General features: G+C 41.3%; 1 protein-coding gene across 1 annotated transcript in view; it reads right to left on the bottom strand.

The window, feature by feature from the left end:
• Positions 1-17,156, bottom strand: part of FASN (fatty acid synthase) — a 42,025-nt gene that overhangs the window by 12,001 nt on the left and 12,868 nt on the right. The window contains exons 9-29 of the mRNA XM_064395378.1: positions 15,407-15,866; positions 14,862-15,049; positions 13,977-14,166; positions 12,458-12,552; positions 11,923-12,057; positions 11,441-11,644; positions 9,778-9,893; positions 9,158-9,333; positions 8,625-8,816; positions 8,256-8,336; positions 7,978-8,163; positions 7,498-7,677; positions 7,068-7,271; positions 5,518-5,825; positions 4,977-5,366; positions 3,103-3,267; positions 2,785-2,903; positions 2,526-2,680; positions 1,991-2,194; positions 813-963; positions 136-314 (exon numbers count right to left, since the gene is read on the bottom strand). Of these exons, the coding sequence (XP_064251448.1) occupies positions 136-314; positions 813-963; positions 1,991-2,194; positions 2,526-2,680; positions 2,785-2,903; positions 3,103-3,267; positions 4,977-5,366; positions 5,518-5,825; positions 7,068-7,271; positions 7,498-7,677; positions 7,978-8,163; positions 8,256-8,336; positions 8,625-8,816; positions 9,158-9,333; positions 9,778-9,893; positions 11,441-11,644; positions 11,923-12,057; positions 12,458-12,552; positions 13,977-14,166; positions 14,862-15,049; positions 15,407-15,866 (4,078 nt within the window). The remainder of the gene's footprint in view (positions 1-135; positions 315-812; positions 964-1,990; positions 2,195-2,525; positions 2,681-2,784; positions 2,904-3,102; positions 3,268-4,976; positions 5,367-5,517; positions 5,826-7,067; positions 7,272-7,497; positions 7,678-7,977; positions 8,164-8,255; positions 8,337-8,624; positions 8,817-9,157; positions 9,334-9,777; positions 9,894-11,440; positions 11,645-11,922; positions 12,058-12,457; positions 12,553-13,976; positions 14,167-14,861; positions 15,050-15,406; positions 15,867-17,156) is intronic.

The raw sequence follows: 17,156 nt of genomic DNA, 5'->3' as shown, positions 1-17,156 counted from the left end.
TACAGCAGATCACATTGGGAGGGGAATAAGTATATACCTAAATGGGTATATATACTTATCTATGTGTATACACACATGCTTCCTCTATTACCTACAATCTCTTTCTCCCCATGACTTTGGGTCCTCAGAACTCACCTACAGTAGTAAAGACACGGCAGCCCATGCTCAGGGCAATGGCAATGGCTGCTTGGCCCACACCTCCTGAGCCAGAGTGAATAAGGACACTCTCACCCTTCTTCATACCACCTCGAACCACCAAAGCATAATAAGCAGTGGCATAAACCACAGGCACTGAAGCTGCTTCTTCTAGAGTCCTAAGGAGCAAAGTGGAAGAGGTATCTTTAGCCTTGGAAAATACTGCTAGATTCTCCTGATAAAATTTGCCTTTCTGCAACAGAAAGGTTCCACTGCAGAGATAGATAAGGAAGTGTAAGATAAGACAGGTAAGAAAGTGTCAATCATACGCAGACTACCACAGCTGCCAAACACAGCCAGGTTTCATTATTCTGAAAAAATATTTCAGTAACTAACCAGTAACATAACCAACACTGATATCCCAGTGTATACTGAAACACATGAAGCTAAGAGCCCAAAAAAATATGAGAACCTTGTGCAAGCCACTGTACAAAAACTAGTGCTGAACTCCTGCAGTGAATCTAATCCAAAATCCTACAGTTGCTTGGGACACTATAGCCCTGTTAACATTTGCTAGAGGGGAATCTAGCCATTGTGCAGCACTCAGGTTTGATCAGGGCTGTCATCAGCCTCAGGCAGGAAGGCAAATCTTAACCAGAAAACAGAAGCTGACCTACCAGTTTTCAGGCACCTCCCACAGAAACCTCTTTTCACAGTCTACCACTGTAGCCAGCCCCTTTGCTGGCAGCAATCCCATTACTCTTCTTCCAGCCACGTCCCGTCCTGAGAACTCCATGCCCAGCATGCATTGCTGCAAAGCCCAGTTACCTGAAAGAACATTAACACCTTTTACAACAAAAGAAACTTCTCTTCTAAAATTCCTTTACTACAACAGCAGTCCCTGAAAGTCTAAACCTATGGGATTTGTCTCTTCTGTACACAGTTCATAAATTGTCATAGTTAATGACTCACTGCAAGAGTAGCAGAAAAGGACTGGTTCTCATTAAATTGGAAGCACTTATCCTTGATGGTATTGCATTAGTTTCCAGTTTTCATCTGAGAAATTTCATGAAAACGTCTTGTTTTAGATGCAATTCTATCCCTCAGAAGAAAAATGATACATAAACTAGAAAGATTATCACTACAAAAATATACTGTGAAATATGAATTTTTGATAATTCATGTTTTAGGCAGACACTTATGTCAGTCATAGAATCATAGAACGGTTTGTGTTGGAAGAGACCTTAAAGATCATCTACTTCCAACCTTCTGCCATGCACAGGGGCAACTTCCATTATGCCAGGTGGTTCAGTCATGAAGGGGAACCCAGCCTTACTCAAATCACTACATTTTTAACATGTTCCATCCCCTCTCTTTTAAATACATATTTAAAACCATTTCATACACATTACATTAATTCTTAACTTGCTATGAAGATAATACCACGTCCATTTTGTAAACAGGCAATTACTTCATTGTGCATTTTTCCTCCCTGAAATTCAAGCATGTCCAACAGCATGGCAGCAGGAAACTTCAACATTCTCACTTTGGTATTTACCATATGCCCATCTCTGGAACCTCTATCAACTTGTTTTATCTCACAATTGGTATCTGTGCAATGTGGCAAGCAACATTTCTCAGAGCATGGTTTGTTAATTGTGCCATATTAAAAAAAAATGGAACTGTAACTGGAAGTAGAACTTGGGAACTTTTTGGTGCATAGCCCTGCAGCAGGGCTGTACTTCCTTCTCAAAAGCACTCTTTCTGGCATACAATCTAGCCAGTGCATTACTAGCAACCAGGAGACTAACTCTAGAACAACAATACATATCCTGCCAGTGAACTTTGAACTCACCAGGGATAGCATCTGGAGAAAGCTTCCCTGTGGCCAGCATAATGTCCCGGAAGTTGAGAGATGCATAATAGACTTTGCAGAGTAAAACATTGGGATCAGTTGTGTGGAAGTGTCGAAGTGGGGAGACAATCCAGCGAAGAGATGAGAGATCTCCACGAGTTAGCACATTGACATAGGCATATTCTGTCAGCTCCTGAGGTTGTGCTGCAGAAGAAGGAACAGTAAGAACACATTAACAAAGGTATGTGCTTTCCAAAATGAGTAAATTCCTTGTGCAATTTCTATCTCCTCCTCTATTTGCTATCCAGAGAGCCCTTTCTTGCTTTGCAATACTACTGATGCCCTAAATAGCCTACACTCCTCCTGGCACCACAGTGTTCTGCTGTTCACTTTGAGCTGAAGCAGAAGAATTCAAAATTGTCCATTAAAAAGAATAATAAAAGGTAACTGTAGGAACAACAGCTACTCATTTTCCATTCAAAGTTCATTCAGATTCAAGGCTTTTCAAGTGATACTCAGCTCTCAAAGGCTGTACCTTGCTGCAATGGAAGATGCCTGAAGGAGCCCCACTTTCCATCACGATACACATTCATCACCAGGTCCTTCTGAACAATCTTCTGCATCTCCAGAGAAGAAAGACTCGTGGGTGGGACAGCAGATGAAGGGTTCAAGTTGGAAATGAACACACACCTGAAGACAAGAGTTGCCATTTTGTTTGTTTTGCTATAAGTCTGAGAAGAAGCTAACACAAATATGACTTCTCACAAATGTGACTCAAGGGCATGCTTACGTACCTGATTCGGTGGCCTTCTGCTTCAAGGCGAAGGCAGTTCACCATTCCCAAAATTCCTGAGTTCGCACAACTGGTGGCAGTCAACCACACAGGCTTCTCTGATGGGTCAGCCAAGATCTCCTACAGGACAAATCCCAAACTGTTTTACTAGGAACTACAAAGAAAATAGCCCTCATATCCTTGGCAGAGATTAGTAACTCCTATTTTATTAAAAGTAACTGAACACACACAAACATTTTTCTTTTAACACTACTAAATATCTCATTTAGAAAGTAAAATGATTTGAAAATTCAGATACCTAGGACACAGGAATTCTCACCTTTAAGGATTCAACCCACTTATAGTTCGTCTCATCTACTGGCAGAAAAACAGGTGTTTTGACAGGAGCTTGCCGACGGCACAGGAAAATAACTGAGCCAAAGAATGACTTCTTCATGGCAACAAGATTCAATGAAGCTTTGCTGAATAAGTCCTCCCACTGTGCCTGTCAAATGAGGCAAAGCAACAAATTAACAGCAAAGTCAAAAGTAAATTTTTCTTGCTTTTTCTTGAAAAAGTGTACTGAGACAATACAGAGCAAAAACATGTTTGATTAACACAACAGTGTTTTATCCACTTCTAGACTACTCCTTCTTCCCTAAAGGATCTTCCAAAAGTGGGAGTACAAGCATCTCAAAGTACTAGTTAGGGAACCAGTCTTATCACATTAGCAGGTGCGCAAAAAAACATGCCACTAAATTCCATAGTATATTTGAATGTGTCGACCCTATGTCACATAAGCCCTGTTTGCACAGAGATGGGGAGAAGCACCCATATGTCTAAGTTACACTGAAATGGCATTTCAGAAAAATAAAAGAATGAAAATGTATGTATGGCATATCCAGAAACACTTAAGGATTACTATCCAAATGAAATAAAGATGACTGCAGGCTCTCAGAAAAGTATCCATTTGCTTTCCATATGCCAGGCACAGACCAGCAGAAGGTTTTTACAGTGTGATCCCTTATATCAAGGGCCAGGGACAGTGTCTGTATCTAGAAAACTTTGAGAACTGTGTAAGTCCTGCTAACTCTAGCCTGGCATGTGTCATTTCCTTCAGAGAAGGAGCATTCAATGGACAGGTATCTTCTAGGGATCTGCTAATACCAGGCTACTGATACTAATGACAGATTTATAGTTTTTGTTATTGGTGCCAGTAGCATCTCAGTGCCTTCTCTTTATTCTCCTGCTCACCGGGAAAGATTCAGAGCAAAGAACTTTATCTTTTTTCTCAAATCCCCTTAAAAAAATGTCTGCAGGAAGTGAAAGGCTGGAATCCATGTAATTGCAAAATCCAAAATCCAACAACCCCACTCCACAATTATAAAGAAAACCCAAACTCTTGGAAGTGCTACTCTCTTCATATTCTAAAAGAAGAGAACTGAGAGGCTGCATCCCGTCAAATCAGGAAAAATAGCTTCGTTCTGCAGAGATGCATTTTTCAATTACTGCTCAGTCTAACAGCTGCCAAGAGAAGATGATGCCCCAATCTCCACCCTTACCCTTGCCTTTCACTCTCCTCCTCTTGTGCCAGCTCTGGCATTAGTTTATCTGTATGATATACTGGTTTGAAGATACAATGCTGACATTCTTCTCTCCCTCCTCCAACTTCTCAGGGCGTATTTTACTGTATCTCATTATGGGATCAGATAATGTAGGGAAGAGGAAAGGTAGAAAAGAGAAATACAAGAGAAAAGCCTTCCTTCTGGGAGCACCTTAATGTCAGAAGCAATGAACTAGCCTGTAAAATCACACTCCAAGCATTAGTATCAAAAGAGATATTCTGATACCAAAGTACTTCAGGCTCCTACAGTGATAAAGCTGTACCCCACCCAGCAATGTGATTTTAATGATAAAGCAATTGTCCTGGCCAGTGTCTTCATGCAGATTAGACAGGTGTACAAAAGACAATTAATAATTTTCAGTGCATTAAGAAAGGCTTTCCTGATTGAACCTACAGTTTACTCTCTCAACCTAATATGTAGTAATTTGCAAGTCCTCTCTTCTTAAGAAGAGTTTATTAGCTATTTCTGCAGAAGTCCTCAATGGAAAGGCATGCAAGCAATACCTACTATTCATTTACCATCAGGGCATCTGCAAGGAGCAGACTCAGACTATCCATGGTGAAAGTAGCTGTCCTTCCAAGAGGCTTACCTCACTTAGAAAGCTGTGTTTCTGCTGCAGATCTGGGCTTGTAAGGAAACTGACAGTTTCTCCAAGAGTTTCTCCCTTAAGAAGAGTATGTAGCAAAACAAACCCTCCTTCTTTCACAGCAGCTGCCAAATTAGGGAGTATTTCAGCGGTATTCACTAAAACACTTGTTGAACAGTTGTATACCACCAGGTCAGCATCAGTCAGATTTCCAGAGGGAAGGCTAGATGGATCCCACCGGCTAGAGACAACACCAGCATCTTGTAGCTCTGTTTCAATAGCTGAAAGGTTTTCCAGGATGCAGTCAGTGGCAATGTAGTCCACCTGCAACAGGGGCTGAGCATTTAGAATACTTTTCACACGAGAGAACAATTGTCCACTTCCTGCGTTAGCCTGTGAGAAAAAGAAGGGGAAGGAAAAGCAGAAACCAAATCAAAACATGAGTGATACCCAGAATTATAACCAGAACAACAGCAGTATGGAATAAGATTACTGGAAGGCCTAGAAGCACTAGCTATGGTCCCATCCCAGGCTTCCAACTAACCTCTATTATCTTCATCCTATGACTGTTCATGTTCTCCAATGCCACATCCAGGCAAGTCCTCAACTCTGCAGAATCCAGCAATCCACTGAGAAGAGGGTCTTTTTGGAAATGCATTTTCTCTCGAATCACAACTTGTTGCAGCTCAGAATGGAGGTTCCCATTCAGTTCCAGACGGCAGATCTCAGCGAGGATATGCTGAAGGCCCTTCTGTGTGGAGGACCCAGTAGCAGCCACTGCATTTTCTAGTCCAGGGATAACTAATTTGACCCCATGCACTGCCACCTTAGACTGTAATTTCTGGATCAGACCTATGGAATAGAAGGGGAAATGAAAGGAAGAGTCAAGATTTTCCAAGAATTCTTTTCCTCTTTGCCTCCATTTGCTACACCAGCTGATCAGCACCACATATTAGAGCATCCTACATCATTAGCCCAGCCACACAGACACAGTGCAGCCTCTTATATTCACATGGTTATGTATTGTGCAGTAGTTGCCTGAAATAAGTAGGCTTTGGAGGAAAACTAAATCCCCACAAACTAAACCTCCACAATTACATGTGGTAAGACTGACTGAAAGAGGGCAACTAACGGAAAACTTCTGATTGATTTAGGGAGCTGTGGAGGAAAATTTGAAGTTTCTGCAGATACAAAAATCTTAAAATGCCCTTTTGCTTTATAAACTGATGGGAAATAGTTAATCCTGACTGAGGATCAGGAACTGGATTACAGAAAATAATATATTCCCACCACAGTCTAGAAAAAATACCCTCTGGGGGCAGTATTTGGATGCTGCAGGGGAAAACTAAGGAGAAAAAAAAAAAAAAAAAGGAAATCTTTAGAATCTATTGCCAAATCTAAGGATGAGCATAAAGACAGTCCACCAACACAGAATGAAAAAAATTACTCTCTCAAGATGAAGCAAAATTCATCACTAGAGTAAAAATTTTTTAAAAAGTACCTTTTTTCTCTTTGATGAAAAGGCACTTAAGGTGATTAGTTCCGTGTATGTCTCCCCATCAAAAAAACAATGTATTTAGCTACCAGTTTCACAACAGACTGAACTGCTCCTATTCTATTCTTGTGGCAAACAATTGCTTTGATGTGTGCCTCACTAGATCATTTTCTCTGTCTGCATATGTGCCCATAATCAAATGGGAACAAGGAACAAATGAGAAACTTGCCTACCTTAGCAGTTCACAGGGAAAAACAAACCAAGGTTAAAAACTCATGTAAGTAAGCTCTCCTGTCAGTGTCTAAAGCAACTAGGTTGGATTTCTCCTTAAAGACGATTTGTGTCTCTCTACTTGCAGAAGGGGTTGTGCCATCTGACTGTTATAGAAGGAAAGATCCTTCTTCATGGCTTTTTACTCTTTCCCACATTCTAGAGATCTCAGGCAGAACTTTTTGCTTTCAGCAGTCGTACAGAGAACCCTTGCTGAAGTCTTGTACAGAGACCAACACTTAATATCTTGGATGTTCTAAAGGAGGATGAACAGCTTCTCTCGGGCTAAAAGATTCTCCTAGTATGACAAGAAAGCAATCCCACTTTACCTTTGCATTGCTCCAGATAGGCATGAAGATGGGCACTTGAGGACAAACAGCTACTTTCAGTGTAGGGCACAAAGCAGAATTTTTCCAGGGTGGGAGGTATCTGTTCCTGTTGTCGCCGTGGTGCCACAGAAGCATGAAGACCATTGATCTGAACACCTCCTGCTTTAAGGCTATCAAGACAGTGGTCCACAACAACTTCAAAAGCTGAAAGTCAGGAAAGAAATGTAAGTTGGAAAACAAAAAAAAAAAATTTGTTCAAGGCGATCTGATGAACAGTGTTATGTCAGGCTCTTTCATAGAGAGGTCAGAGTTGCAGAAGAGCTTGGAGACTAAGAGGGCCCCCATCGAAGTTCAGCCTACTACTTCAGAATACACACATTCACCCAGTAGTCAAAGCAACCAGAAGAAGTTCAAGCATGAGAGACATTACCTTCTATATTGTCCTGGTATTGGCACACCTGCTCACGATGCAGCGCTGGATCAATGCAGACCGAGCGAATCCTCGTGGGTAAGCGCAGACTGCGGCCAGTCTCAGGTAAGATCAGCATATGTAGCAGAGTGTCAAGGAAGGTCACCCAGTTCCCATTCCACAGAACTTTTCCTGCACTTGCTGCAGAAGAGGAAGAGAAAGCCTTACTATTTCATCATTCATCAGATGCTAGAATATCACTGCTTATTAAACGCCAAGTTTGGTGTATGTACCCAGCTTCCCCTGTAAACACCACCACACAGTTCTACATTGGAGAGAACAGCTTTCCCAATGCTCTTGGTGGTTCTCTCTTATCACACAAGGTATAATTACCTCACAAGGCACAGTCAGGTGAACTGTTAATACAAATGCAATTAAAAGATCAAATAGTCACCATTACGATACCCGGGCTCATTGTGCTTCTTTTGAAAGGAAACTCACCTTCACTGTTGCATTCTAGAACACCCTGGAAAGTTGGTCCATAATTATATCCACGCAGATGCAGCTCTTGATAAATATCTTCTTTTGAGAGGCCGGGCTTTGAGCTCCTGTCTACTTGAGTCTGAAAGCCATTTGGCTGGTTACAGAAATTCTTCTGAGCAGTGTTTTCTAGGAGCGAAATCTTCCCTGAAGGGTACAGTAACAAGAATAATGATCATTGTTTATAAATAGTGGATTTACTAAGACTGTATATATACACTTACACTTCCTTCACTTACCACTTACAGCCAGATTTCCATTTCCTGACACCTCAAAGCAGTGGGAAGCAGGCATGAGTCTTACTTCCAGCTGTACTGGTCCTGCAAGAAACATTGAGGAAGACAGGACTGTGAGGTCATTTATTTCTACCATCCTCAAGCAGAACTTTTTCCCCCACTATCTCTAGACTTACTGCTCACAACACATAATAAAGATGACCATAATGCATACTACTTGACTGTATGAATCCTTTCTTTTGCTCAGTCATGCTGCACTCCTCTTTAGTCTCTCTCCTGCATTCCTCCTCACTTTTCCCATGCATTCCTTTCCTCCCACTCCCTCCCTCTTCACTACACAGTTGTGCAGTTATACCAGCACTCCTCACTCACCCTTTTTGGGAATGATAGTTGCCTGATGAATTGTGACATCTTCAAACATAACAGCCATTTCCTCCATGGCCACACCAAGAGACCGTGCCAGTGTTCGCCAAGCCAGCACGAGGTACCCAGTTGCAGGGTACAAAACTCTGCCATCAATGCAGTGACCAATCAAGTAGTGGTCAGGAGACTCCGGACTCACATCTGTCAAAGAACAGAACAAAAATAATAAAAACACTCTAACAGAGAGGTTTTTCCTCCTCAATATCTACAAGAGGCTCTAGTTTCCCCAGCTATCCTGCCTGACAATATGCAGCTCTTAGAATTACTCTTAGTCTAAAGCAACAGAGGTTCCTGGTTTGTTCATGTTCTCTCATCCCATTTCAGAAAGAGATATAGGTTTTGTCAATCCAAACCAAACATTTAAGCTTCAGAGGATGGCTTCCAGGATGCTGTTTTGAGCATTCTTTTCTTAATTTTACAAAAGGAAATACAAAAAGCAAGAAAGTGACAAACAAATAATAAACTCCAAACGAGCAACACACCAATATTGTAGACTGAAGCAGATGCAGAGCCTTTGGAACCTGCTGGAAAGTCTTCAGCTTTTGGAACATCCCAGTCCTGACTGTGGTCCCATTTGATGTATGGAGAAATAAGGGGTGTTCCCACAGGGACAGGGTATTCCACAGATGGGAACAAGTTATTTCCAAGAACATTTATCCTAAAAAGACAAAAAAAATCCAGACAGTGGGGGAAGGGATGGGAAGCAAAAGTAAGGAAAAAAATTGCTTGTAATACTTAAGAGGTCAGGCAGTTATTGGTCTCAGGCTCCATGTCTGAGATGTACTATGAACACTTACTGCAGCCAAATTTGTAAATAACAGTCTATAAGGTGCAAAATTTATTTCCAGAAGCTAGTGTCAGGTTCCTAGGCCTTTAAAATGGGACTTCTCTTTAGAAGGCACCTTCCCTGCACAAGCAGTCTCTAACCCACAGGAACACTTCACAAGTGAGCATGCTAAGTACGTAAAGAACAAATGTACATCCCATTTATTTCAAGGTTTCTTGAAGGAGTGTTTGAATCCATGTGAAGACATGCATATTAGAGAAGAGACCTAAATTCCCTTGTTATCCCCCACTCACCCTCCTCCCCTAGTCTTCTTACCCAGTTAAATGAATCTTTCCAATCTGTGTTAGGAAGAACTCCAAATTATTTTTGTGATCTTTCTTCATCAAAGGCAGAATGGTACAAGTTGGTTTCAAAGTTCTCTTCAAGATAGCCTGGTCAAGCAGAATCCATAAATCAGTGGTGGAAGGCATTACTTACTACTTTGTCTCTGAATTGTTGTCTGCAGGTCTTAAACCACTTATGTATTTGTGCCAAGAGTTCTGTGCTAGCTGCTGGCACATACACCACTTTAACAGGGAAGAGTACCCTTCCAGCAACCCAAGCTGCTGCACCTCTAATAAAGCAGAGCCTACAGAATATTAATGTGATTCCAAAACACAAATATCCCTCTCCCAAGCAGACTGTGAAGTGAAATCAAAACCTGCACTTGAAGAACTGCTAAGTCACCTTTTCACACCTCCCACTTGCACACACTCCCTTGCCAGGAGGAGCACCTTAGAGTCTGAAGAGAGCATTTTTCAAGCAAAAGCTACTAGACCAAAAAACTCAGCCTTGAACACCTGACCCAATTTTTATCTTCCCTTCAATTTGATCCCGTGGTCTTTACATGAGAAAAGAAAGGAATGGAAGAGAAAAATCAGGATACTCTCAAACCCAGACAATGAAGTCTTAGTCACTTGCATTACAATGCAAAATTGTTCAATGATTTCAACATGAGGCATATAGTCTCTATCAAAAAAATATATGCCCAATTTAAAAACTGTACTCTTGATTTTCCCTTCAAGTCACTTTCAAAGCATAAGACATAGTAAAACAAAACATGACATAGTAAAAATAGACTGGAATGAAACTCAGAAGCACTGTGTAACTACTAATCTTGATCATGAGTAACTACTACTCTTCCTAAGACTGCTCCTCTTGCATGCCAGTGACCAAATAAAAAGATCAGTCCTTGAGAATTAAGGGGCAGAGACAAGACCATAGCACTGATCCTGAGGAGCAAGTATTTCCCAATGCACCTCATGTTCTGCATTCTCTACTGTGGAGCTAATTCCACGAGAATCAATTTTTATAGGGCGGGGAGAAAAGAATAATGATCTGATCTCATTAGAAAAAGGAGTTTAAAAAGAAAGTAAGCTCCTGTGGTCTCAGACTACTTGGTCTAGGAGAAGAGGGGAAAACACCACTGCTGTCCACCACCTTTTAGACAAAACTTCAACCCAAATTCAGAGTACAGATGGTAAAAGATTTTTTTCATAGAGAAGGCCTGTTAAGTCTTTGCGTTTCTTACTCTACTGTAATTTTTGCACACACTCTCCATTAGATCCAAACAATGAAATACTTTCCTTACTCATTATGCAGTTCAGAAATCTGGCTATCAATTATCTGAAGTGCATAGGAACAAATAGAGCAGTAATGTGAATGCCTGGGTGAGGAAGTGGTAGTGTGTTAGAGATTTTTTATTTTTATTTTTAACATTAACATACAATACCCCCTAAAAAAACCACAAAGAAACAAACAAAAAACCAAACATTAAAACTGGGAAAAGCTCAGAAGTATTGAAGGAAGGAAATGCTTCCATCTAGAATTAGGGAAAAAAAAAAAGTCGCAGTCTTCCCTAGTCATCAGACCCTCAAACTCCTTGTAACAGCAGGATACTATCAATATAGTGTCATACTGAAACAATCAAATACGATACCTGTAAAAGAGCATGTGGAGCAATCTCTACTACAACAGCATTCTCTGGAACATGCTTCAGACCTTCATGGAACAGCACTGGATTCACGAGGTTGTTCACATGGTATTCTGCAGAGGAATTCTTAGCCAGATCACCTTGCCACTGAGATTCAGGGATGGATGTACTGACCCATCGTGCTGAGCGAGGTTTAGGGTGTGGAATGACCTAGAGTCAGTCAAGCAAGGACAGGAGAAAGAGTTACAAGTCATAGAGAACAGCAGGACAGGCAAAAGCAAGCAGCTCCTCCATTCTGCAGGTCGATTGCTCAGGACATCCTCCTGCTCCAGGCCAAATGATTTCAAACATTACATCTCACAGAGGTCTACATGCTCTTCAAGACATTTTCTCTTCCTTCTGAAAAAAGGAGTCTCTTAAGCTCAACATAACCTAGGCAACCTAGGCGTCAGAGCAGAAGCCACACAAGGCACTATTGGCAATATTACCTTTTTCAGAGCATTGAGCAGTGCTGGTGCAATAGATGCCATGTAATGGGAGTGAAATGCAACGCCAGCACTGCGCACCTCCTTTGCAAACACACCCTCTTTCTTCAGTCTGGCTACAAAGTCATTCACAGAGTCCTGAGAAGAGAAATATAAGTGAACTAAGAGAGAAGCTCACAAAATACTTGGTATCTGTACAATCCACTGTAGTCCCTCCATACCCTTCATCAGCTGCCATTTAAGGGGAGCCATAGCAGCGATGAGATTATTGCCCTTCTCAGTCTTATAATTTATCCTCCTCTATGCCCATGGATATAAGAGATTTTATTACTAGCTTACTGAGGCACTAATATCAATTCTTCTCATAGACTATTTGAGTGTGTAAGTTTATAGAACACATTATGTCCACTCCACCACTTCAGTCCAGCTTCCCTTTCCAAGCAGCTTAACTCTAAGTAAGCTTCATGCTTTCTTCAAACTTGAACTTTGCAGATCCTACTCACAATCCCAGTACACACTGTGTCAGTTCCATGCTCACCAGAGGCCCCGAAACAGTGACAGTGTCCTCAGAGTTGTGGCAAGCTGGTACCACATTTGGAGGACAGCGTTGTTTACACTCCTCCCATGTCAGACCTGCAGAAGGAAGACCACAGGACAACAAGTGTTTCTAGTTATAAGCCTCATAAGAGGAAGAAATCTTAACTGCACAGTCACTGTGCTCAATTCAGCACTCTAAAATTGGGAAGTATTTGCAAGAGACTGATGGGTACCTCCCTCTCCCCTCCAAAGCAATTCTGCAAAAGTGAAGAATATTTACCCCAGAGCTTTACCATGGCATTTATCACAGTTAAGCTGAACCCAAGAAAAATCTTTGCACCATCCCATTAATGAATGAGGGGAGGATAATCCCCACACTTTCAAAGAAGCTACAGAAGTGGTTGTTTAGTTTCATGTTGCCATTAGTTTCTAGGAACCAAGCCCATGTGTTCTCTCCCTTGCTCTAGACTGGATTGCTGAGACACAAAATATCCATACAATTCAGTAACTCTAGTGGCATGCCAGGTTAAATATGAAGCATCTGGTCATACATTACACAGATACAAGTCGCAGGAAGAATCTGAACTCAATATCAGATTACCGAAAACATACTATATGCAGATTTCCAAGTTCTATGATAAGAGTGTAATTTATTCAATCTCAAGGGGGAAAAAAGCTAAATTAGGTAGTCCTTTGTAACATTACCTAAATTAAGAAATCTGAGATTATAACAAGTGTTCTAATCCACTAGACTGCATTATTCCTGCAACAACTTTTCTCCAAAGTGTTTCAGGTTTTAATTGACCACTGCTTCCAGAAAGAAATAGAAGAACAATGGTGCTACCAATAATTTAAACATGTAAGTCACTATAAAGTCACATTACAAAGTAAAACTGCTGGGTCCAAAATTTTACCTGACAGTGGGCAAAACCATATGACTTACACAAACACCAAGTAAAGCTTGTTCAGCAGAAAGCTTATTCCCAAGGTGCTACTAGGCCGTAAAAGGATGTAGTAGCTGGCTCCACTAGCCAGCTGCCCACTACATCATAGTGGCTTACTGTTTTCACATCTCATTACTCCTACAGACAGTCAGAAGTCTTCTTTTGAAAAAAATTACAAAAAAAACCCCCCCCCGATATATATATATATACACACATCTGTGTGTGTATGATACATATATATCAAGAGCCAAAAAACTCAGTGCTTTACATTTTCACCTTGTTTCAAGGTATTATTTATGAGCCCTGTCATTGGTCACCTGACAATAAATCTCTCCATTTCCACTTAAATTTTCTATGGTTACCAAAATCCTGATGTATTCCAGGATAGAGATCACTACCATTTTATCCACTTAAATATTTAAGAACCTATTCTACATGAGAAGAAAACAAAGAAGAGGCAACAGTAGCCAAGATTTTACAGACATGATAGTTTCAGAGACCAATTTTATCCCAATGACATACAACAGAGATCAGATGCACATTCCTGTATCACTCTTTTGGTACGGGTGTACCTACCAACAGCCGCCATTCCTCCAGGTGGCAACTTGGCCTCTTTAACGCATCGTCCCCGCCAGTAAGCAGCAAGAATGGCTTCTTCATGACTTAAGGAGTTGTCTGCATAGCCACAAGCTAGTTCTCCTACGGAGTGGCCCAAAATCCCATCGGGATGCAGACCTGCAGCCTTCAGCATATCAATCTGAGCAATCTGCAAGCAGAAGTAAAATTACTGATTCCATGCCAGAGTAAGCAGGTGTCAGGCTGTTTTTCCCCCCATAACTACAGCTCCATCCTCCTTTCAAAACAATCCAAAGAATCATCATGCAACTCCAGTGTTGTCTGGGCCTCTTCACAATGTAATTTTCCACTAAGAAAATATTTCCAACAACATGAGGCTGCCAAGAATGTGTCTGTACAAAGTAAGAGGCTAAGACCAGCTTTCCAGATCACTTTAAAAGCTTGGCCTCTAGTTTATTAAGAAACCATGAATACCAAATTGACACCCAGAATCATAAAGAGGCTTCATTCAGATTGACTTAGTTCATTTGCAGAACAAATTTTAGAAGACATTAAACTGTGCCACATATACACACGGATACACACGCAAATCAGTTCAGACCACTATTAGTCCAAACATCTTGTAAGAAAAAAAGCAGTAAGGCTAAGAATATCTGTACAAAAAAGTTTGTTATGTACTTGGAAGTGGCAAAGCCCGAAACTGCCAAGGGCACAATGCACTCCCTCCTCTCAGAGAGGTATTTCCAGCAGCTGCCACTTGCTGATTACACAAAACAAGCTTCTATTAATCAGTATAAAGTGTTACCAGCAAAACAGACACATTAGCAGAAGGTGCTTATGTAGATTGAGTCCACTTCCCCCCTCCACTAGCCCACTGAGTCTTGCCTGAATAGCAGCTAGTCCAACAAATGCATGAACAGTGTCATCAAAAGTGTTCTCATTTGCTTGCAGCAGCAGGTCTGAGACCTTAAGGCCTGTGTTCTTCAACGCCTCGTCTGAACGCATTATAGACTGGCGAAACAGATCCAACTTCATAAGGCTCAAGCCCATGCCCTTCCACTGTGTTCCCATGCCTATAGGATAAGCAAGGAGAAAGTGAGCTTTTAGTAATACTCTGAAACAGGAGTGGATGCAACACACTTCCTCTGGCAGTTAAAGAATTCTAACTAAGAGCAACGCATTGTACATTTCTTACATTCTTTAAACTGGGCACTGCTTGTTATTTGCTGGGCTTTGCTATAATCAGAAGACAGTTAAGTTGGAAGGCTTTGATAAAATACAGAAAACATAAGACTCCTACACATGTCACAGTGTTGCAAAATATTTCCTCATGCTACACTGTAAAATAACATTAGAGCACAGAATACAATTGCTCAAGCCCCAGATCTAAAGAGGAATAGAAAAGCCTGGACTCATTGCTGCACACCTACCTGAGCATATGTACCAGAGTGGTCTACCAGATGCTTGAACTTGCTGAATCTCTTTTATGTCACTTTCAGTGCCAACCAGTGTGTAGCCCCTGTACGGCATGGAGGACACAGGAACTGCAGAGATATCGTTGAGCAGGTTCACAAATGGGCTGCATTCTCCATGGTTTCTGCTCTCTTGAATTAGTGTTTCCACAGCTTCCTGGGTTCTGCCAGAAATCTGAACCAGCCTTGGCATGTTACTAGTCTCCAGAGGTTGGCATTTTTTCTTATTTGGCCTCAGAATGACATGAGCATTAGCACCCCCAAAACCAAAAGAATTGATACCGATAAGGCCACCTTTCACTGGTGTTGGTTTACAAACTACCTCCAGGGAGCCATCTCGTAAGGCAGGAATATCTGGATTTGGGGTATTGAAATGAAGATTTGGAGTCCACAGCCCATGTTCCAGAGAGAGAATGACCTGAAAGAAAAAACAGAGTGTTCTGTGCTCCACATTGTCTCATGACAAACATTCTTTTGTTATTATTTTACTACAAATGACCATGTAGCATATTCTGAAGCAGTTCTCTATGTTTGGATAAAGGGACATTTCAGAGAATAGCATTACTGATGTTACTGAGGTAGCAACTACATCACCTAGGCAAATTTTCAGACCATGCAGGAAGTCAGCAGGGAAGCTGAGCGTAGTAGCATAAAGTTTAGCTTCCAGTCTCTTTCTAACTGGCAAGCCATGCAGTCTTGCTGGAAAAGCAGCCTAGGTACTAAGGCTATCATATAATCTTTTTCCCCTTTCAGATCCCATCCCTTTATCACATTCCACTTCATCCCTCCCCAGTCACACACAGTCACAAATCCTCTTCCTTATTGCAACAAAGTGCTCCTATTTCTTGCTTTGCGGCAAAAGAATCAAGCTGAAGCACTGGTAAAGAAGTCTGCTTGCTGCTTTACACCCATTTTTTGTCTTCTTGATTCAAAAAAGCAGAAACAGCAGACTGGGCAGAACTGGCAGAGCCAAATGAAAGTACTAAAACAGTGTGAGGAACAAAATATCTGTGCCAAAAAAAGCAAGAGCTCCCCTCTCTCAGTAGCTTCTCTCTATGTACAGCTCATGACACCAAGCCCACGTTAGTCTGTGGAATAAGCCCAGCAAACTGCAGGCAACAAGGTCAGCTGCAAACACAGTGTGCTCTGTATGTCTGACAGTTCCTTCATCACCCCAGAATGGTCAGAGAGACATGCTGTCTTGGGAACTGCTCTTGCAAGTTGACTATCAGACATGGCAGCTTATCTGGGAGAACAAGCAGTTCCCATACGTAAATATGGAACTTCAACTCACAGCCAACATGTTTAAAGCTGTAATGTAAGGATTTTCATGCATACTGTCCTACACCTACAATATTATGCACTTCGAATGTGCTGCTGCTTTATATTGATACATTTTGTACTTTAGGTTTGCCATGATTTCTACCTAGGTTTGAGAGCACAGTACAGTAAGCATAGCACCAGTGCCACCAAAAAGCTTTGTCTTTACTGCAAAGCAAGTGATTAGACAGGCTGAGTAATTCAAAGATGCAGGTGAGTTTTCCCTTCCTCATCAGAATTTGACTGAAGAGGCCTCGGCAAGCCTTAGTTTCATTCCTACCTATCCATATAATTAATGGATTCTCTTCAAGTCTGAAATCTGACACTTTCAAGATCAAATTTCCTGATACCTCACATAGCAGCATTTTATGGAATTCTGGAAGAAAAC

Source organism: Passer domesticus, chromosome 20, assembly GCF_036417665.1.
Source record: "Passer domesticus isolate bPasDom1 chromosome 20, bPasDom1.hap1, whole genome shotgun sequence".
Lineage (NCBI taxonomy): Eukaryota > Metazoa > Chordata > Aves > Passeriformes > Passeridae > Passer > Passer domesticus.
The sequence above is the reverse complement of the archived record's forward strand: the minus strand, read 5'-3'. Positions and strand labels throughout refer to the sequence as shown.